Consider the following 21,879-nt stretch of genomic DNA (forward strand, 5'->3'; position numbering starts at 1 on the left):
AGTTTAGTTATGCTCTCCATCACTGAAATAATCCGTGACTGTGGGTGTTCCAAAAGGGAGTATATCTGTACAGTCGTACCTTGGAAATCGAACGGAATCCGTTCCGGAAGTCCGTTCGACTTCCAAAGTGTTTGAAAACCAAAGCGTGGCTTCTGATTGGCTGCAGGAAGCTCCTGCAGCCAATCGGAAGCCGCAGAAGCCCCGTCGGATGTTCGGCTTCCAAAAGAATGTTCGAAAACCGGAACAGTCACTTCGATCGTTCGGGAGCCAAAACTAGGCTGTTCAAAAACCAAGGTACAACTGTATTTTTAAAACTGGGAAGGGTCAACAAGCCTAGAATGCGTACCAACAGTGTGTTTCCCTTTCTACCTGTTATCAAATGGAATAACTAGGAAATAAGTAGCCATAATGAGTCTTTTCTTAATTTGCAACCAAGTCTGCCTGAAATTAACTGGCTATGTTTGACAGCCCTTTTTATTCGGTGAACGTATATTATAGGACACCGCACATGGACAACTACCCTGCAATTTCCATGTGTTCATCATAAACACCTCTTGTTTGTACTTATTGATTCTCCTTCTCCTCCTGCAGATGGTCCGTCTGATAAAAGCTCTCTCTCGGATCAGGAAGCTCATAACTTTGAATCAGCCCTTCACATGAAGGTTGAGTTAGAGGATGTGGAAGCCAAGGCGAAGAAACACAAGAAGGCAAAAGAAAAAATGAAAGAGAAGAATAAAAAAGCGAATCTGAAGCTCAAATCTAAAGCGAAAGAAAAGGACAAGAAGGAAGACAATGAAGACCCAGAAAGAAAAACAAAGAAGAAAGGTTTGGGTGCCATGTTGAGGTAAAATACGTTTTTCTCTCTCCATCAATTCATATTATGCTAGATGGATATTTATTTCTTCATTACCGCCGACTCAATTAATATTATGCTAGATGGATATTTATTTCTTTATTACCGCCGACTCAAGTTAGGAAAATATTCAGGTGCTTGGTCCTTTACGCCCGGTGTTCTCTGCACTAAACTTCTAAAAGAAGTATTGCCTGACGTTTATCTAGATGACAGGCATTAAACCTGGAATCATTTTGCATACAGAGTAGGTGCTCCTTCAGGGAAGGAGAGCTTTCCCCAGACAGATTGTAACTGATAGTCTTTCTTCTACAAGCCAAGCACAATATCCACTGAACCACATTGAACCACGTTTGCTATTGACAAAAGGCCACTTTGATTGCTAGTTTCCTTTATTCAGCAATTAAACTCGAAACCAGGAATGCGCGTTTGCAACACAGGCCTCTTAATTCTTTCGATAAAGTTTGTTTCCTAACTTTCTTTCTTTTTTTAGAAAAAAAAAGCCAAGTCACAACAAACAAAGCTGTTTAACTATACAGTGGTACCTCAGGTTAAGTACTTAATTTGTTCCAGAGGTCCGTTCTTAACCTGAAACTGTTCTTAACCTGAAGCACCACTTTAGCTAATGGGGCCTCCTGCTGATGCCATGCTGCCGAAGCCCGATTTCTGTTCTCATCCTGAAGCAAAGTTCTTAACCTGAGGTGCTATTTCTGGGTTAGAAGAGTCTGTAACCTGAAGCGTCTGTAACCTGAAGCGTATGTAACCCGAGGTACCACTGTATAGGATAAACTACATTTAGCCAAATATGGCTTGGCAAAATAATAATAATAATAAATGTCTAAATGTCTGTAAGACCGGAGCTTTTGTGCTCTTCTCTTGAGATGGTGTTCAGTGGATTCGTTGCCATCATGGAAAATAATGTGTCATATATCAGTAGAAAGAGAAGGGGATCATAGCTAAGCGCTACTATAAGATCTAAGGGCACAGGGAAGCTCAGAGTGGAATGTGCATTCTCTAATTTGACATGAAAGGAAAAGGCAGCGTCTGCCAAAGATGATGGATGTTTTTCGCATCTTGGAAAAGGTTGCATAGGAAGTGTCCTTAAGGAGTTGGTTTCACACAGGTCTTCAGGCTGCATGTTTCCCACTAAGTTCCTTCCTTTTATCAGTGTGCCCTTCATCCTGGAAGAACATTATCAACAATGTTCTATACAGTTGTACTTCCATGCAGAAAGGCTAGGATCCGGCAACCTTTTGTAACACCAACCATTCTGCAACCCTGAAATGCACACACACAGAGAGTTAGGGACCCTCTTGAGCAGAACCCAGTGACGTTGCAATAGGAGGGGGAGGAATTGATTGCCCTAATTCTCAGTAGTTCTTCTATGTCAGTCACGTCCAACTCCCAAGAGGCTGCGATCTACTCCCAGTATAAAAAAACTGGCAGTGATCTACCCATTGTCATTGGAGGGAGGAGAAACGTGGGGGGTGTGGAAGGAGAGGTTGTTGAGCTTTTTTTGGGGGGAGGACTGACCAAAGTTGTTGAGCTTTTCGCTTTTGGGGGGAGGAGAGACCAGAGCAGTGGCAGAGGAACCCTCTCCAGCACCCAGGGTGGGATGCCGAGGGGCGGGGCAGCCCGTACGGAGTGCGCATGAGCAGCAACTGTACGGGATGCCGCGCATGCGCACTCCATATGGGATGCCGCACATGCACAGTCCGTATGGGCTGCTGCTCTCACGCAGCAGCTGTATGGGCTGCCACTTGTACAGCGACAGTATGGGCTGCCACGTGAGCGGCAACCCGCACAGAGTGTGTGTGTGCAGCAGCCCATATGGACTGCGCATGTGCGGCATCCCGTATGCACTGCATTTGTGCAGCGTCCCATATGGAGTGCGCATGCGCGGCAGCCCATACGGTTGCCGTGTGAGAGGGCAGTCCGTACAGACGCTCGTATGGATGAGAGTGGCAGCCTGTACGGTTGCCATGCGAGAGTGGCAGCCCGTACGGACACCATGTGAGCGGCGCCCATATGGACTGCATGTGCCCTTGGCTGCCCTACAGCTGGGAGGAGGCAGGGGCCATCTTGTCACCCCCCTGAGTGGCACCCAGGTCAGCTCACCCCCTCCGCCCCCCACTTCGTACGCCCGTGGACCAGAGTTGTTGAACTTTTATAAAGGGGAAGTGCCATACATCACTAACTGGAAAATCAACATCAAACACACACATACACCGAAATAGACAATCATCGTATCCACAATCAACTTCAGCAAGTGCCAAACGACTGCACACATGACGCGACATAGAGAGGGGTGAGGGGGAAACATTCATTCCCTGTCCCCCCCCCCAAGCGATCAATAAGTATCCCGCGATCCACCGCGATCTACCAGGATCACCTGTAGATCGTGTTCGACCGGTTGAACATGTCTCTTCTATGTGAAGAGATGTTTGCTGTATAAAACGCTCAGCATTTCAGACATGGAGTTTGTGTTTCTAAATCTCGCCGCTATTCTGCTTTCTGGGTGAGCATTTCATTTCCTCCCACTGCGAAGCATTGAGCTGATTCTCTGCCTTTCTGTGGGGCACTGTATTGTAGACAATCTGCGCATGGCCATGAGCATGACCATAAGACAGTGTTCTCCCACTTGGAGCATGGTGCTAGGTTTCATCTGGTGACCCAGGGTGTAGAGAAAGTACTGGAGATTACTGCACAGATGCTCTCTGGGTTTTGTTTTACGAACTCTCTGCTTCTTCTGCAGCTCTGCGCATTTAGTTGATTCACTTCTCTCCAGCTTTATTTGTGAGCCGATCAAATTTTTGTCTCCCGTATCTGCTTATAACTCTGCTCACTTGCACTCCTTAAGCCTCTGGCATGATTTATTCTTTCTGAATGGTCAGCTGTGATCCACATTTTATACAGCAAATGTTTGCCGTACATGTCAACAGCGCTGTTTTTCTAGAAGATGAGGTGCCGGAACTCACTATGAACGCCTCCCTCTTAGAATGGCAATGGTGCCCATCTGAGAGGTGCCAGAACTGAGTTCCGGTTGTAAAAGGGTGTTGAGTACAAAAGGGCAATGTGGTACTTCAGATGGCTCCAACCACTGATAAAAGCAAACATGAGGACTTTGAAAATGCACAGAGAGAAGGGGCTCAAGCCTTTAGAGTAACCCAGACAGTTAGAAGTGTTTCCTGGTACTGTGCTCAACGACTTTGGCACACACAAAAATCACTTTTTGAAATATGGCAGCCCCAGCTTATCAAGTTTCTAAGGTAAAGGGACCCCTGACCATTAGGTCCAGTCGCGGACGACTCTGGGGTTGCTGCGCTCATCTCGCTCTACTGGCCAAGGGAGCTGGCGTCCAGCTTCCGGGTCATGTGGCCAGCATGACTAAGCCGCTTCTGGCGAACCAGAGCAGGGCACGGAAACACCGTTTAGCTTCCCGCCAGAGCGGTACCTATTTATCTACTTGCACTTTGACGTGCTTTTGAACTGCTAGGTTGGCAGGAGCAGGAACCGAGCAACGGGAGCTCACCCCGTCGCAGGGATTCAAACCGCCGACCTTCTGATCGGCAAGTCCTAGGCTCTGTGGTTTAACCCACAGCACCACCCACGTCCCATCAAGTTTCTAGAGCCTTACAAATGAGTGGAGTTACAGGCTCTGGACTCTGCTTTGAAATAGATTTTGCTTCCTTGCTAAAAGTTTTTGTAGCTTTTGTAAAGCTGAATGTGTGGTATGTTGTCGTCCCCCCACCTCGAAACACCATTATACAAATCACGCTGTGACAACCATGTAAAATGCATGTTGTGTTTCTACTTAGCAAAGCAGGAACTTTAATCTTCCAATTCTTATGACAACCCCATCCGACGCAATTTGGGTCAGTGTGAAGACGGTAATCCGTTTGTCACTTTCTGAGTACTTAACTGCGCTTAACGCAGTGCTTGCTCATCCAAAAGGGTATTATGTGAAAGCATATTCTTGAGTTTGCTGAATTGGATGATGGGTATTAAGTTCTTAATTTGTGGCCTAGTTAGTCTAGTTGCCTGACCTGAAATCATCTCAGCCTGTGTGTTTCCCTTACTGCAAGGCCAAAGCTTTGACTTCATTTTTAAAATTAAGTTAAATAAAAGCTAGACCTTTTAAATCACCGAGAGAAAACGGCATCTGTCACGGTGCACTGTTGCTCTGTGGCCTGATCCCAGAGCAGTTGTTAGAGTCATGGTGTATAATAAATGTAATGTGACTGTAGCCCCGCTATTACCTTTTCCAGATAGTGGTTGTAAAAATCCTGGGTTTACCCTTCACTTTTTATGGGTATGAAGGTAAGTTAGCTAATGGACTGCAGCCATACCAATGAAATTTTTAATAGCTAGCTCCCTATAGGCAGCCAATAGGTTGGAGTCATGATGTTTGGGTTTTATAAAGTACAGCCCAACTGTATATCTGGCATATTCGGTGGAGAAAAGAAGGAAAGCCATGTATGTGCAGTGCAGGGCTCCAGACCTCGTATTATGTTTCCATAGTATATTCGAAATGCCATTAGCGTAGCACCGTCTCACTTTCCACAATTGAATTAGCCTGAATATGTTCGTGGCGATGGTGGCTCTTCTGGGGCAGCATTGATAAACAGCCCTGACGCATAGCAGAGGGGAATCTCAGTGGGAAGGTCCGTATAGTAAAAGCTATGGTTTTCCCAGTAGTGATGTATGGAAGTGAAAGCTGGACCATAAAGAAGGCTGATCGCCGAAGAATTGATGCTTTTGAATTATGGTGCGGGAGGAGACTCTTGAGAGTCCCATGGACTGCAAGAAGATCAAACCGATCCATTCTGAAGGAAATCAGCCCTGAGTGCTCACTGGAAGGACAGATCCTGAAGCTGAGGCGCCAATATTTTGGCCACCTCATGAGAAGAGATGACTCCCTGGAAAAGACCCTGATGTTGGGAAAGATGGAGGGCACAAGGAGAAGGGGACAACAGAGGACGAGATGGTTGGACAGTGTTCTTGAAGCTACCAGCATGAGTTTGACCAAACTGCGGGAGGCAGTGGAAGACTGGAGTGCCTGACGTGCTCTGGTCCATGGGGTCACGAAGAGTTGGACACGACTAAATGACTAAACAACAAGAGCAATCTCAGTGGAAAACTGTGCAGGAACAATTAATACAGTGTCTAATGTGAGTTGTACCTACTCTTTTCTTCTTTGGAAATATTACATTTTCCGACTCACAATTAATCTTATTTACTTTCCCTTTCAGGGTGTGAAGGTAGTAGCTGTTGTTTGTCTAAATGATTTGCTAGTGTTGCTTTGAGCTAAGCACCTGATTTTTCCCCCTCATTTCAGTTAGAAGAGAAGAAACATTTTCATTATCAAATGAAGTCCCTTTTTTCACCTCTTAGTTTTTTATGGCCAGCGGTGTTGCCTCTGTAATAGTAAGGTAGAATAATAGTCATCCTTTGGCTTAAACCAACCCCCTGCTTTTACAGCCCTCAGCCAAGAGGGACGCAGCAGCCGTGAGCTGGTTTTTGCGGTTCTTTGTGTGTGTACCTTTGTGTGCCTTAGCACATTGTCACAGGTCATCGGTGCCGTTGTTTCTTTGGAAGTGTGCCAGTCACCACTGGATATGCTGTCCGCAGTACCTGTCCCTGTCCTCAATATTAAGTTCCCGCAGTCCCTTCATATGAGTGATACATATGGGTGATCACCAGTGTCAAAGCAATGATTCTTCAACATCAACTTCGTTGGACTGGTCATGTTGTGCAGATGCCTGATTATCGTCTTCCAAAGCAACTACTCTATTCTGAACTTAAAAATGGAAAGCGTAATGCTGGTGGTCAACAAAAGAGGTTTAAAGACTGCATCAAGGCCAATCTTAAAAAATGTAGTGTGAACACAAACAATTGGGAAACACTTGCCTGCAAGCACTCCAACTGGAGAAGAGCCTTTACCAAAGGTGTCGTGGGCTTTGAAGACACTCAAACTCAGGACACAAGGGAGAAATGTGCTAAGAGGGAGGCACGCTTGGCAAATCCACACCTTGATCAACTCCCACCCGGAAACCCATGTCCCCACTGTGGAAGGACGTGTGGGTCCAGAATTGGCCTCCACAGTCACTTACGGACTCATTGTTAAAACCGTGTTTATGGAAAACAATCTTACTCGGCTATGAGTGATCGCCAAAGAAGAAGACATAAAAAGGTAAAGGACCCCCGACAGTTAAGTCCAGTTGCAGACGACTCTGTGGTTGTGGCGCTAATCTCGCTTTACTGGCCGAGGGAGCCGGCATTTGTCCGTAGACAGTTTTTCCGGGCCATATGGCCAGCATGACTAAGCCACTTGTGGTAAAACCAGAGCAGCGCATGGAAACACTGTTTACCTTCCCGCCAGAGTGGTACCTATTTAGCTACTTGCACATTTTGGCATGCTTTCGAACTGCTAGGTTGGCAGGAGCTGGCACTGAGCAACGGGAGCTCACCCCGTCACAGGGATTTGAATCGCCGACCTTTTGATTGGCAAGCCCAGAGTCTCAGTGGTTTAGACCACAGCGCCACCTGCGTTCATCCAAATTCAGTGTTTGGTGCCTTTCCTAGCCAGGTTTGTGTTGATAGTCAAAGCTCTGGACAGCTTGGTTCCAGGATAACCTAAGGAACCCCTGAGCCTTATATACCTGCTTGATCACTGAGACCACCTGGAGCAGTGCTGCTAGGTGTTCCCCATGTTACAGAGCGTAACATGAAGTCAGGTATTCGGTGTGGCTGGTCCCATGATGAGGAATATTCTTCCAGCAAGGATTCAGAAGACCAACCTTACTGATAACATCCAGGCATTTCTTGAAGACTTTTTGTATGTCAGTAGGCCTACACCTCTGTGTAAAGCATTAATTATTGACCCAGTCATTTTAATGATTATTTTGTACTGGTTTTAATTGTTTTGTCCCCCCCCCCATAATGCTTTATTGAGCTTAAAAAGAAGTAACAAACAAAAGGGTTGTCCAAAAGAAAGGAAAGAAAATGGCAATATTTGTTACATCACATCACAGTACGTTCTTCTTAAGTTTCTAGCGATTTCCTGCCACCCCCTCATGTATCTACCACTTAGTCTATCTAGCGCACTATTTATTTTTATTTTCTTATGCTAATTTTCATCAGTATTGTATTCTCTTGTAATTATCCATCATACCACAGAAGTCATTCAAAGCCTGCCACTGACGTCATATTATTACAGTAATCCTTGAGATACTTTTTGTACATGAAACATAAATAGGGTTTTTTAAAATATTTGCATGTATTCGTGTGTGTGTGTGTGTGTACTCATTTTTTCTCTGAATCCAGTGGTGCATTAGTGTTTTTAGTACCACTTAATGTAGGTGGGAAAGTGATGGGAATAAATGCATACATTGGTACTGCAAAGGGAGGACTAAATTATAAACAGAAGCTGTTTAAAAGGTTTTGTGAGGCCTTCATTTTTAATTTTTCTCGTCTGATTTATATCTACTGTACAAAACTGTCAGTTGTTAAATAAAACTACCGTGTTTTTAGTTATTGCAGGCAAAGGGGATGGGTGCAATAATTAATCTGAGAACATATGCATGGCCCATTTGTCACATCGTTAAAAAAAATATACTGGCTGCTTTATGACACCCTCGCCTTCTCCCCTCCCCCTAAATTTTGATTAGTCCTTAGTTGTGCTTAGTGTTTGTCAAAAGCAAAGACAAGAGGAATATTTTCATATTAAAAATGCTCATGTACACATTGCTAAAGGTTTATTTGTTTAATTAGGGTTCTATTCTTTCCTTAGCATACATGCATAAATCTCATTAATGTTAACGAGTTAGGCCAGCGCATCATAGGGGAGTATAGCCTTCTAACTCATTAATGTACTTTGATAATAAGATGACCTATATTTGTGGAGCAAATCATAGTCAAGCTTCCGACTTGTTTTTGATGGAAAGGAAAGAACTGGAGACTAAGAGCTTGAACTTTGAAAGAGACAGAGCAGTGTGTGTGTGTGTTTATGTGTGTGATGTAAAAATCACACACACACACACACACACACACACACACAGAGAAATACTCAAACTTTATAAAAGTGTGCAACTATAAATAGAACTGCCATATAAATTATATAAAAAAAATAACATTAAGTTGGCGGCTCTAGGAGGCTGTCTTCTATTTATATCATTTTTAAAATAAAAATAAAAAACCCAAAACCTTTTTAAGGAAAAGAAACTTTGCTTTCAAGTCTTTGCAGGTTTCCCATGTACTTTCCTGCTTCTTCATTCCTTCTTTCTCAGGCTGTCACACAGGAGGACTTGCAAGAACTGCAGGCTGATTTCTCGCCTTTCTAGACCAGCTCCTTAGTCAAGTCTCCATTCTGCTTTTGCTGTTTTACTGCAACATAATAGTGTGTGTACTGGGGACGCGGGTGGCGCTGTGGGTAAAACCTCAGCGCCTAGGACTTGCTGATCGCATGGTCGGCGGTTCGAATCCCCGCGGCGGGGTGCGCTCCCGTCGTTCAGTCCCAGCGCCTGCCACCTAGCAGTTAGAAAGCACCCTCGGGTGCAAGTAGATAAATAGGGACCGCTTACCAGCGGGAAGGTAAACGGCGTTCCGTGTGCTGCGCTGGCTCGCCAGATGCAGCTTGTCACGCTGTCCACGTGACCCGGAAGTGTCTCCGGACAGCGCTGGCCCCCGGCCTCTTAAGTGAGATGGGTGCACAACCCTAGAGTCTGTCAAGACTGGCCCGTACGGGCAGGGGTACCTTTACCTTTACCTAATAGTGTGTGTGTGTGTGTGTGTGTGTGTGTGTGTGTAATCTTAAGGATAGTGTAAGCTGTTTTCCCAGTAGTGATGTATGGAAGAGAGAGCTGGACCATAAAGAAGGCTATCGCCGAAGAATTGATGCTTTTGAATTATGGTGCTGGAGGAGACTCTTGAGAGTCCCATGGACTGCAAGAAGATCAAACCTATCCATTCTGAAGGAAATCAGCCCTGAGTGCTCACTGGAAGGACAGATCCTGAAGCTGAGGCTCCAATACTTTGGCCACCTCCTGAGAAGAGAAGACTCCCTGGAAAAGACCCTGATGTTGGGAAAGATGGAGGGCACAAGGAGAAGGGGACGACAGAGGACGAGATGGTGTTCTCGAAGCTACCAGCATGAGTTTGACCAAACTGCGGGAGGCAGTGGAAGACAGGAGTGCCTGGCGTACTCTGGTCCATAGGGTCACGAAGAGTCGGACACGAGTTAACGACTAAACAACAACAAAGCTGTCAAAGGATACAACTTTGGTATAAAAGTGCAACAGTGCTATATTTTGCCTGCTTCATGATGCGCTGTTCTTGAGATTCCCCTGGGGTCTGCCCATCCCTCTTCCTTCACCATTGTGAATATTTTAAGGAAGAGTAACACAGAGATTTTCAGAAAACAATGTAGTACAAAAGGACCTAGAGGGTAGAATCTCACCTGTTGTTTTTTTGCAATAGCAAAAATGGCTATGGGAACTCTGGAGGTTATTGCAGTTTGGGGCAGAGTTCAGTTTTACTAGTAGCTAGGGTTGCCATGTTTCAAGAGATAAAAATCCGGACACAACAAGTTGTTGCATTTTTTTTAGGGCAATTGCCCAATAGCCCCTCGGCCACTGAAGTGCCAGAGCCAGAACAGGGACTGAGGAAGGGGGGCCGTGGGGGCGGTGCGCCCCGGGTGTCACCACTGAGGGGGGTGACAAAATGCCGGGAGGCACTTACCGTGAGGCCTGCAGTGCGCCCAAACATTGCGTCTCTCCTAGGAGTGACGTGGTGGCTTGGGCGCCTGCAGGCTCCGCACTGTCCCCAACTGTCCCCCTGTTGCCTCCTCCCCAGCTGGGAGGCTGAGTAGGAGGAGGCAGGCAGACCCCTCTGAGGCCCTGAGGAGCGTCCTGCCCCTGGGTGGCTAGCCCCACCCCTAGACGCAGGGCACACGCCCTGGTGCCCGATTGGCTTGCTCCTCCGCTGAGCCAGAAGAAGAAGAAGAGTTTGGATTTGATATCCCGACTTTCACTCCCTTTAAGGAGTCTCAAAGCAGCTAGCATTCTCCTTTCCCTTCCTCCCCCACAACAAACACTCTGTGAGGTGAGTGGGGCTGAGAGACTTCAGAGAAGTGTGACTGGCCCAAGGTCACCCAGCAGCTGCATGTGCAGGAGCGGGGAATCGAACCCGGTTCACCAGATTACGAGTCTACCGCTCTTAACCACTACACCACACTGGCTCTCAGTGTGCCCATGGCTGCCCATGGAACCTTTAAACAAACAAAAAACAAATCCAGGACATTTGCTGTAAAATGTGAAAATCTCCCCGGGTGGGCATGTAGGACCCCCAAAAGAGGACATGTCCAGGAATTCCTGGGTGTATGGCAACCCTAATAATAGCACCAAGAAAGTACACATCTTGCTAAGCATTCACACGGTTTTTGTGCTGCTACTGCTTTGCACCGGATCGCTCCTTTGTTCTCGTTGGCATCATTCATTCTCACTTAAATTGCCTGCCTAGTGCAACCCACTCGTTTTCGCTTACACACCAATGGAATCGCAACACCAGACGTAGCATTCTAAACTGATCAAAAACGCCATGTGTTAAATGGCAGCGTGGACAAATGAGGTCAGGAACATCAGTCGCAAAAGAAGGCATCTCGCCGACATAATACAAATGAGTTCACAGTGAGTGGCAAAATAATGGCAGGAACGGGAGGGCACTTTGACATTCTGAAATGTGAGCACCCAGAAAAAGTGAGCGTTTTGGTCCAGCTTGAAGTCTTTTTCATCTTAAACTCCCCTACAGTTCCATGATCTATTATGGGTCAGTGTAAGTGAAGCAGTCGTTGCTGCCCACATAAAAGATGTCTCAAGTACTGGAGGTGGTGGAATTAGAGGTTGTCTGACCATTTAAATAGCATTGTAGGTGTCTCGGGAGGGAGGACGCGGGTGGCGCTGTGGTCTAAACCACAGAGCCTAGGACTTGCCGACCAGAAGGTCAGTGGTTCGAATCCCCACGATGGAGTGAGCTCCCGTTGCTTGGTCCCTGCTCCTGCCCACCTAGCAGTTCGAAAGCATGTCAAAGTGCAAGTAGATAAATAGGTACCACTCCGGTGGGAAGGTAAACAGCATTTCCGTGCACTGCTCTGGTTCTCCAGAAGTGGCTTAGTCATGCTGGCCACATGACCTGGAAGCTGTACTCTGGCTCCCTCGGCCAATAAAGCGAGATGAGTGCCGCAACCCCAGAGTCGGTCACAACTGGACCTAATGGTCAGGGGTCCCTTTACCTTTACCTAGGTGTCTCAGGATGTCTCCCCCAAGCAATTGGTAACTTGAGTTAGAAACAGAAGCGCAACAACCATGCAAATAGGGTCCCCATGACATACAGTGTCAATAAATTTTGCTGCTCCTCCCCTTCTGTTAGATTGACTCACTCTGGGCAATGGAATAAGATCAAAGCAGAATTTGTTTTATAGTGCCCTGACACTGATTAAATGAAAAAGTCATTTCAAACCCAACTGACATTTTTAGCAAAGATTATTACTGATATACAGTCATTAGTCTAATTATTTCAAAACACATTTGTTTCAAGCATGAAAATATGGCCTAGCAAATATTTCAGAAGGTTGACCTTTTATTGTGCCCTTACAAAAAAAAAGGAGGCGATAGGAAGTTAGATTATGAAGATGATTAAAGCCAAACCAACCACCAGAAGCCCACAGAGCGTTCCTTCTTGATTGTGCAGAGCTAGAAATCTTAAGCCTTTCTGCTTATTTTGTTGTTGCCTTTTTATTGTTGTTCTTTTAGGACACTGTTTTTCCTTACATTCTTGCCCCAAGCAAACATAATTTGTGCACTGTCCTCAAGCAATGTAAGAATGGATTTATATATTGATGTGTATGCATGCTCAAGCCATGCACGCTGTACTCAAATTGTGAGGGCATAAATTACTCATATCAGGACTGGGCAAATTATGCAGGCTTCTAATGCGCTGACCGTGCACTGTATTGGCATGGATAGGGTGCAATCCTGCATCCCCTTTATGTTAAGCTTGTATGCAGATTGTTTGCTTTATAAGGACATAGACTTTTTATTATTCAATGCTGTTTCTGAAATTTTCCACATTTCACTTTCATAAACTCTAATCTTTGCTATATTAATTTCAGCTGCAAAGTTTAAAAAAGCTGTTTTCAGCTATACAGTGTTGGTATTTCATCAACTCCCGAAACAAACACATCCTTTTCCTTATTTTTTTCTGAATCTGTCCTGTTACAAATCTTGTCAATTTTATAGCTATGACTCTACGTAAGCTGTTTAATTTCTTGATTTGCATGAGAAGTGTGTTGTACCCACAGGGTGGTGAAAACCGATTTGGCACGCAGCTTCCTAGTTCTGAGTGGATAACTGGCTTTAGTTCCTACTGCCATAATAACATGGAATTCGTTCTCTTACAGATCCTTTTCAGAAATTGCTATTACAAATATGTCTTGTAGAGATACTCCTTATTTAACAGAGATTTGTTACCTTCCCTGGGTTTTTGCTGGAGGAACTGCACTGCTGGGCACTCTGTGACGCCTGCTCGCTTTAGAAGCATGTCAGATTTTACAAATCTGTAAAATATGCTTTGAAAACCCTGCAGACTTGTAATCATGCACTATCTCTGGATAAATGTTTCATATTGTCAGGTTACTCTGGTTCTCCTTTCATCACAAGATTCCGAGCTGTGGCAGAGGCAAACTGGCGATGAATCTCATGGCCCAAGACTTCCATTTTGTTTTATCGTGCTTGATTTTCACACATCAGCACTTTTCAAATAGTGAGCCATGGCTCATTTGTATGATGCAAGAGTGGCGACCTAGTGGGGCACAAAATGGAAGTCCTGCACACCCACATTAAAGGCATGCTCACCTCATGCTGAGCTGGGGGTACTGGAGCCGATGCCCATTTCCATTGCTGGTTGTAACTGCCATGGTCTGCAGCCTGGCCTTCATTTAAACCAATGGGAGGTGGGTTGAGCAGATTTGCAGGTGCCTCTTACTGTTCCTAGGGACGCAGGCGGTGCTGTGGGTTAAACCACAGAGCCTAGGCCTTGCCAATCAGAAGGTCGGCGGTTTGAATCCCCGTGATGGGGTGAGCTCCTGTTGCTCGGTCCCTGCTCCTGCCAACCTTGCAGTTCGAAAGCACGTCAAAGTGCAAGCAGATAAATAGGTACCACTCCGGTGGGAAGGTAAATGGCATTTCCGTGTGCTGCTCTGGTTTGCCAGAAGCGGCTTAGTCATGCTGGCCACATGACCCAGAAGCTGTACGCCGGCTCCCTCGGCCAGTAAAGCGAGATGAGCACCGCAACCCCAGAGTCATTCACGACTGGACCTAATGGTCAGGGGTCCCTTTTTACTTACTGTTCCTATTTTGGCATCTACTTATGCCTATTGTTATCTGTCAGGTTAGGTCCAAGAAGTTGCCACTATGCCCAGACTCAGCTTTCTAGCAATTAGAAAAAGGACTCCCATCAGAGTATGCATGTTGCCTGCATTTTGCTAGAAGGATGAGCAGGTCCTACAGCCTTATGGAATCTCCTTCCTATTTATATCAGCAGTAATTTTAAGGTGCTTAAAACAAAAAAAATTCCTTCCAGTAGCACCTTAAAGACCAACTAAGTTAGTTCTTGGTATGAGCTTTCGTGTGCATGCACACTTCTTCAGATACACAGTGTGCATGCACACGAAAGCTCATACCAAGTGTGCATGCACACGAAAGCTCATACCAAGAACTAACTTAGTTGGTCTTTAAGGTGCTACTGGAAGGAATTTTTTTTGTTTTGAATATGGCAGACCAACACGGCTACCTATCTGTAACTGGATTTAAGGTGCTTGTTTAAGACCTTCACACAGGCTTTTCCAGAAGCGTGATTTAAATTCAATAATAATAATAATAATAATTTATTTATTCTTCACCCATCTGGCTGGGTTTCCCCAGCTAATCTGGGCAGCTTCCCACAAAATATTAAAAATGCATTAAAACAGCAGTCACTAAAAACTTCCCTAAACAGGGCTGCCTTTAGATGTCTTCTAAAAGTCTGGTAGTTGTTCTTCTCTTTGACATCTGGTGGGAGGGCGTTCCACAGGGTGGGTGCCACTACCGAGAAGGCCCTCTGCCTCGTTCCCTGTAACTTCGCTTCACACAGTGAGGGAACTGCCAGAAGGCCCTCGGAGCTGGACCTCAGTGTCTGGGCTGAACGATGGGGGTGGAGATGCTCCTTCGGGTATGATGGGCCAATGCTGTTTAGGGCTTTCAAGGTCAGCACCAACATTTTGAATTGTGTTCGGAAACTACTGAGAGCCAATGTAGGTCTTTCAAGACTGGTGTTATGTGGTCTCAGCGGCTGCTCCCAGTCACCTGTCTAGCTGCCACATTCTGGATTAGTTGTAGTTTCCGGGTCACCTTCAAAGGTAGCCCCACATAGAGCGCATTGCAGTAGTCCAAGCGGGAGATAACCAGAGCATGCAGCACCCTGGCGAGACAGTCTGCCTGCAGGTAGGGTCTCAGCCTGTGTACCAGGTGGAGCTGGTAGACAGCCTCCCTGGACACAGAATTGACCTGCGCCTCCATGGACAGCTACATGGGAGAAGCACTCAAACCTCCAGTTTTCCAAAACGCCACTGCCGGGGACATTGAAAAAGGCAAGATCCCCCTAAGATGGACTGGGGACCTAGCAATGACCTGCATTATTTCACTTGCCCTCCAGAAGTTGCTGAACTCCAGCTCCCATCTTCCTGAACTATTGGTCGTGATGACTGGCCCTGATGGGAATTGGAATCCAACAATACATGGAGGACCACGCTGGTATAGAGAGAGAGAGTGGTGGTTGAGATGAGTGGGAAGAGGAGGAGCTCTGAGCAGTGCTTTTCTGGGTCACCTAGCACTGTATAATATTCATGAACCGTGTCTTTTAAGTACAGTCAGGCTCCCTTCTGAATTTTCTTTTTATTTAAAGCTGTTGTACCTGCTGTGGATCCTGACCTTTGTAAATATATTTTTAGACTCTTAATAATCCCTCAAACATCAAGGAAAGAGGGGGGAATGCAAAAGAACAGGAGAGTGCTGTAAAATAAACATAAATTTATACAACATCTGTATATAGATAATTAAAGCCATGAGATTTAATTAAAAACTACAGAATAGCTGACGTTCTCTCAAGAATAAAGCATAGGACTCCGAGCAGATATTTATTGAATATCCATGGGGATTTTAAGGGCAGAATAAGAAAAAAAATGAACTAGTTTCACTGTGAAATGCACAGGGATTTTAAGCAATTTAGGACTGAAACCATGAAAATGAGAAGTCCAGAGATTATTTCCAGTGTCCTGTAAATCATCCTATGATGAACTGTAACATGGCAGACAATTTGGTTGGAATAAATATGGACAACAGTGCATTTGACCAGCTAGCAGAAAGATCATTACAGGACTTTAATAGGATAGGTTCAGTTGATTATTTATATATTCAGAAACTCGCATTTTTAATACTTGGATGGTCTTGCAGAAGCAGAATATTCAGTTTAATCTTCCAGCTATGGAGTTTGGTGTAATTCTAGACTTTTGAAATATTTCTTATTTGGGTGATCATTGCATATTAAGATCTGGAAACCTGGTACTATTAATGTTCATCTGAACATAGCAGATAATAAAAGGTTGTTGTTGTTCTTGTTGTTGTGGTGGTGGTGTGTGTGTGTGTGTGTGTGTGTGTGTTGGGTGGGGCTAGTTCTATAATCAGCATCTTAAAAAGCAGAGACATCACCTTGCCAGCAAAGGCCCGTATATTTAAAGCTATGGTTTTCCCAGTAGTCATGTACGGAAGTGAGAGCTGGACTATAAAGAAGGCTGATCGCCAAAGAATTGTTGCTTTTGAATTATGGTGCTGGAGGAGACTCTTGAGAGTCCCATGGACTGCAAGAAGATCAAACCTTTCCATTCTTAAGGAAATCAGCCCTGAGTGCTCACTGGAAGGACAGATCATGAAGCTGAGGCTCCAATACTCTGGCCACCTCATAAGAAGAGAAGACTCCCTGGAAAAGACCCTGATGTTGGGAAAGATGGAGGGCACAAGGGGAAGGGGACGACAGAGGACGAGATGGTTGGACAGTGTTCTCGAAGCTACCAGCATGAGTTTGACCAAACTGCGGGAGGCAGTGGAAGACAGGAGTGACTGGTGTGCTCTGGTCCATGGGGTCACGAAGAGTCGGACATGACTAAACGACTAAACGACAACAAAGTTCTATAATCGGCAAGTAACTAACGATTGTCGAAATCAACAGTGAAATTCTGAGCAATGTAGGCAGAAACTGGTACGAGAAACTATCATCAAGTTTGATGCTAAATAATATTCCTAATATACTAGAGAGCATGATAAAACTACTTTCTTATTACCGAGGAAATTAGAAAGCAATTATGGATTGCTTAAGAGTCTTAAAACTGGGATCAGTGGGCTCGAAGCAAAGCTTAGAAAATTAATGCTATATTTTTTCAGCCGCTGGGTTATAACTAAATTTTACGCAGTTCTTCACTTAAATAGTGGCAACTGACACTCTTCGAAGGACTTGCCTCCTTGGGAACAGATGGCAGAAAAGTCTTTTCTCCCTTCTGTTCTACCTAAGCCTACCTAGGTCCTTCGTCAGTAGGAAGGGATCAGTTTAATGCTTAACTGGGTGTAAGGAACCAAAATCCCTTTGAGAATGCAGGAATTCAGCTTGAAAATTCTCTTTGACCCACCCTTAGACCTTGATTTCCAGCCTTCGCTGTGGCAAGGTTGATGAATAAGCTGTGGCCCTTTTTTGTTGTTGTTGTTGTTTAGTCGTTTGGTCATGTCCGACTCTTCGTGACCCCATGGACCAGAGCACGCCAAGCGCTCCTGTCTTCAACTGCCTCCCGCAGTTTGGTCAAACTCCTGCTGGTAGCATCAAGAACACTGTCCAACCATCTCATCCTCTGTTGCCCCCTTCTCCTTGTGCCCTCCATCTTTCCCAAAATCAGGGTCTTTTCCAGGGAGTCTTCTTTTCTTGTGAGGTGGCCAAAGTATTGGAGCCTCAGCTTCAGGATCTGTTCTCCCAGTGAGCACTCAGGGCTGTTTTCCTTCAGAATGGATAGGTTTGATCTTCTTGCAGTCCGTGGAACTCTCAAGAGTCTCCTCCAGCACCATAATTCAAAAGCATCAATTCTTCGGCAATCAGCCTTCTTTATGGTCCAGCTCTCACGACTAAACAAACAACAACAAAGGGAAGTTCTGCTTCTCTAACCTTTTGGAGTTCTTTAATTGTGTCACAAGCATGGGGATATAAGTGATATATTGCTGACGGGAGCAGGAGGAGAAGAAAGCAAAGTCTTCAACCACCAGTTATGTCTATGTCTCATCCAGAAAGTATAACCAGAGACATTTTGGCAATTTAAAAAATCCACCCGGGCAGAAATCTTACCCCTGAAAAAGAGGACTTGTTCTGGAAAAAGAGGATATTTGGCAACCTTATCTAGGACATTCCATTCCATTTCTCCCTGCCCCTGGGTAGCCACTCATTCCTACCTCCATCAGCCAGTATTCTGTGGCCGCTGAGAACATGTAAGTCATCATTGTGCTGTATTGAAGCGGGTGGTTCCCCTGTATTTTATTTTATTTTTTGTAATTCTGCAAACTGGGTGGTTTCACCAAATCTGCTGATACCTCCCTCTTGTGCATAGATGGTGTTAATTTGGCTCTATAAATGTCCGCATTTGGAAAACAAGTTTACAATTATTACATAGACTTGCTAGACCAAAAATGATTCTCATGGCGTAATCTCTAGACTTCTGCCACAGCAAATTAGCAGTTAATAGTGGCACATATTAATGAAACATGACTGCATGGCAGACAAATCTGCCAGTGCAAAGGGTTGGGAATGGGGTATCGGCCTGAATGGTGGTTAGAAAAGTTTCATAAGAGTTTATGGGTGCAAAGAAGCATTTAACTTTTAAAGCAAAATGAGTGAGTGAGCAAAAGAATGAAAACTTGCAAAATATATCCCAATACTTCCCCCTTGCCTAGAATGTAAAACTCGCCTACGTTGGAAATGAGAGGCAGATATGGTATATCTGAAACCTAAAAAATAATGGTATAAATGCCATGCACGTCCTTTAAAAATCTCATTTATAAAAGCATTACTATTAATGCTAAGGTCCTGACTTATTGCAATATTGCTGAAACCTTGAGCAGAGCCAAAGGGGAGATTTGAGTTGTGGCTATGATCCAACCATAATGTTCAATAATGCACTTTCAATGAGCCACTGCCTGATAATAATGGGAGGTAGGGAAAGAGGAGCTAATCATGTGTGTGTGTTTCTTAGTGATTCACTCCTATTTCTCTTCCTCCAAGTTTGAAACTGGAGAAATTAAGTTAACCTGGAAGAACTTAGCCAACATTGTGAATTGGTTCATAAATAGTCAGTTCCCTTGAAAGGATACTGTGGGAGAGATTTTCAGGATCTAGCCAAATGCTTAGAAGCTTCTGCTTCCTAGTAAAAAGGTAAAGGTACCCCTGCCCGTACGGGCCAGTTGTGTCCGACTCTAGGGTTCCGCGCTCATCTCGCTTAAGAGGCCGGGAGCCGGCGCCGTCCGAAGACACTTCCAGGTCACGTGGCCAGCGTGACGAAGCTGCAGCTGGCGAGCCAGCACCAGCGCTGCACACGGAAACGCCATTTACCTTCCCGCTAGAAAGCGGTACCTATTTATCTACTTGCACTTAGGGTGCTTTCGAACTGCTAGGTGGGCAGGAGCTGGGACTGAACGACGGGAGCTCACCCCGCCACGGGGATTCGAACCACCGACCTTACGATCAGCAAGTCCTAGGCACTGAGGTTTTACCCACAGCGCCACCCGCATCCCTTCTGCTTCCTAGTACTGTATGGCAAAACCCATGTGCCCAGTCTTTCCAGAAATGTTTCACTCATAGCTGTCAACCGTCCCTTATTTGGCGGGAAAGTCCCTTATCCCAGCACTGTGTCCCGCTGCTGTCCCTTATTGATGATGTCCCTTAAATTTCCCGGGTTTCAAAGGAAGCAGCTCCTCTCCCTCCCTCCCTGCCGGCCAGGGAGGAGGGAGGCTCCAACTGTGTTGCTTGGCTGCGTTGCTCACCCAATAAGGAGTCTAAGAATGACTGGGGGGTGGAGCTTGCATGCCTTGTGCCAATCAAATTGGCCGCGTTGCCTGGGGACTTGCCTTTGCTCAGAGCTTCCCAGCGGAGAGGTGACGGTGGTTTTCCTTGCTGCATCCCCTTTGCCGGGTTGCTGCGCTGTGGGAACCACTGCTTGAGGCTTCATTTGGCTGCTGGCTGGGCTTTCTGCCTTTGGCTCGGAGGGGTTCAGAAGTCGAACATACCTGTGTTCGGAAAATCCCTTATTTTGGCTGCTGATCCCTTATTTTCGAGGCGTCTGGTCCCTTATTTTCAAATCTGCAAGTTGACAGCTATGGTTTCACTTGACCTTATAATTGCAAATCCATTGTGGCTGATGAGATGGAACAACAAATGTATAACCTGTGAAAAGAAATCAGAGAGTCTGCAAATGAAAAGTCTCCCTCTTTTTTCTTTTGCCCACAAAAAAAGCAAGTGCTATCTTTGAGATCTGCTGTTTCCATCATCATAACAACTTGCTTATATTGGTTATTACCAGTGCTTTTTTTCTTTAAAAATGTTTAGGGGTACTCTCATTTTGACTAAAGAAAACCACCATTTTCTAATTCAAATCGGGGAAAATAAATGCAGTAAATGGACAAAAGTACAAAGATTCACAAAATGTTTAGGGGTATGTGTTCCCCTTCATCCCCCCCCCCCCCAAAGCACTGGTTATTACTATATTGAAGTCAAAGAAACACTGGTGAAACACAGTTTGTTTCTTTTTAAATGGGAGATGTGTTTGACTATTTAGTCCAGTCATTCTAAATGTGAAAGGGATTATTTTTTTACAGAGACTGTAACTAAGCAAGGGTGACATCTGAGGTACGCAAGGACTCCTGCACAGTCTCCTAGATTCTTGATACCTTGTTCTTGTAGTTTTTCCTTCTTCCCTGCCATGCAAAATTGCCTGTTTTCTCCTCACCCCCTTTAAAAGTGGCTTTTTAAAATGGCGAATGCCTCCTCCTCTTAGATGTTGTAACATCTTTGGAGTATTTGCTGTGTTCAACTTTTGGGACTGATATATTCTCTTTATCTGAGATCCAGCACTCCTTTAGTGCATGTGAAAAGAACACACACTAAATGCAGGTGGGTCAAACCTTCTTTATTCTAGGAGATTACGTCGAATACAAAGTGGCGCAGATTGGGGAAATCTAGAGGTCGGTGCATAGGAAAGTTAAAATTTCTTTGTCTTTCTTGTTTTTCCCCTTCCTGTCCACGTGCACATGTTAAAGTCTTAAGAGGTGGTAAAATTATTGACGCTACAGAAAGTAACGAGCCTTTGATTTATGCCTTGACACAACAAGCATGCTAATTCTTGAATACAGTGGTACCTCGGTTTAAGTACTTAATTCGTTCCAGGGGTCCGTTCTTAACCTGAAACTGTTCTTAACCTGAAGCACCACTTTAGCTAATGGGGCCTCCTGCTGCTGCCATGCCGCCGGAGCACGATTTCTGTTCTTAACCTGAAGCAAAGTTCTTAACCCGAGGTACTATTTCTGGGTTAGTGGAGTCTGTAACCTGAAGCGTCTGTAACCTGAAGCGTCTGTAACCTGAAACGTATGTAACCTGAAGCGTATGTAACCTGAGGTACCACTGTATATACCAGTCCCTACTCAGAAGAGTGAGACGGAGGACACCATTCCCTCAAGTTTTATTTATTTATTACATATATTTTCCAACTTTCTACCAAGGTGCTCAAGGTGGCGTAAATATTTCTCCTCCTGTTGGGGTCCGCTAATCGGGCCCAAGCTGCCTTGGTCACTGAAAAGCCAATAAATGCCATAGACACAGGAGATTCCCATAATCACTCGTTTATTCAGCTGAGTAAAACA

General features: G+C 45.1%; 1 protein-coding gene across 2 annotated transcripts in view; it reads left to right on the forward strand.

The window, feature by feature from the left end:
• The window catches only part of PARD3B (par-3 family cell polarity regulator beta), a 582,805-nt gene that overhangs the window by 313,698 nt on the left and 247,228 nt on the right, over window positions 1–21,879 (forward strand). For both annotated transcript variants that reach the window (XM_077918269.1, XM_077918271.1), the window contains one exon: window positions 592–844. In XM_077918269.1, coding sequence (XP_077774395.1) covers window positions 592–844 — 253 coding nt within the window. The remainder of the gene's footprint in view (window positions 1–591; window positions 845–21,879) is intronic.

The sequence above is a fragment of the Podarcis muralis genome, chromosome 1 (genome assembly GCF_964188315.1).
Source record: "Podarcis muralis chromosome 1, rPodMur119.hap1.1, whole genome shotgun sequence".
In the NCBI taxonomy this organism is placed as follows: domain Eukaryota; kingdom Metazoa; phylum Chordata; class Lepidosauria; order Squamata; family Lacertidae; genus Podarcis; species Podarcis muralis.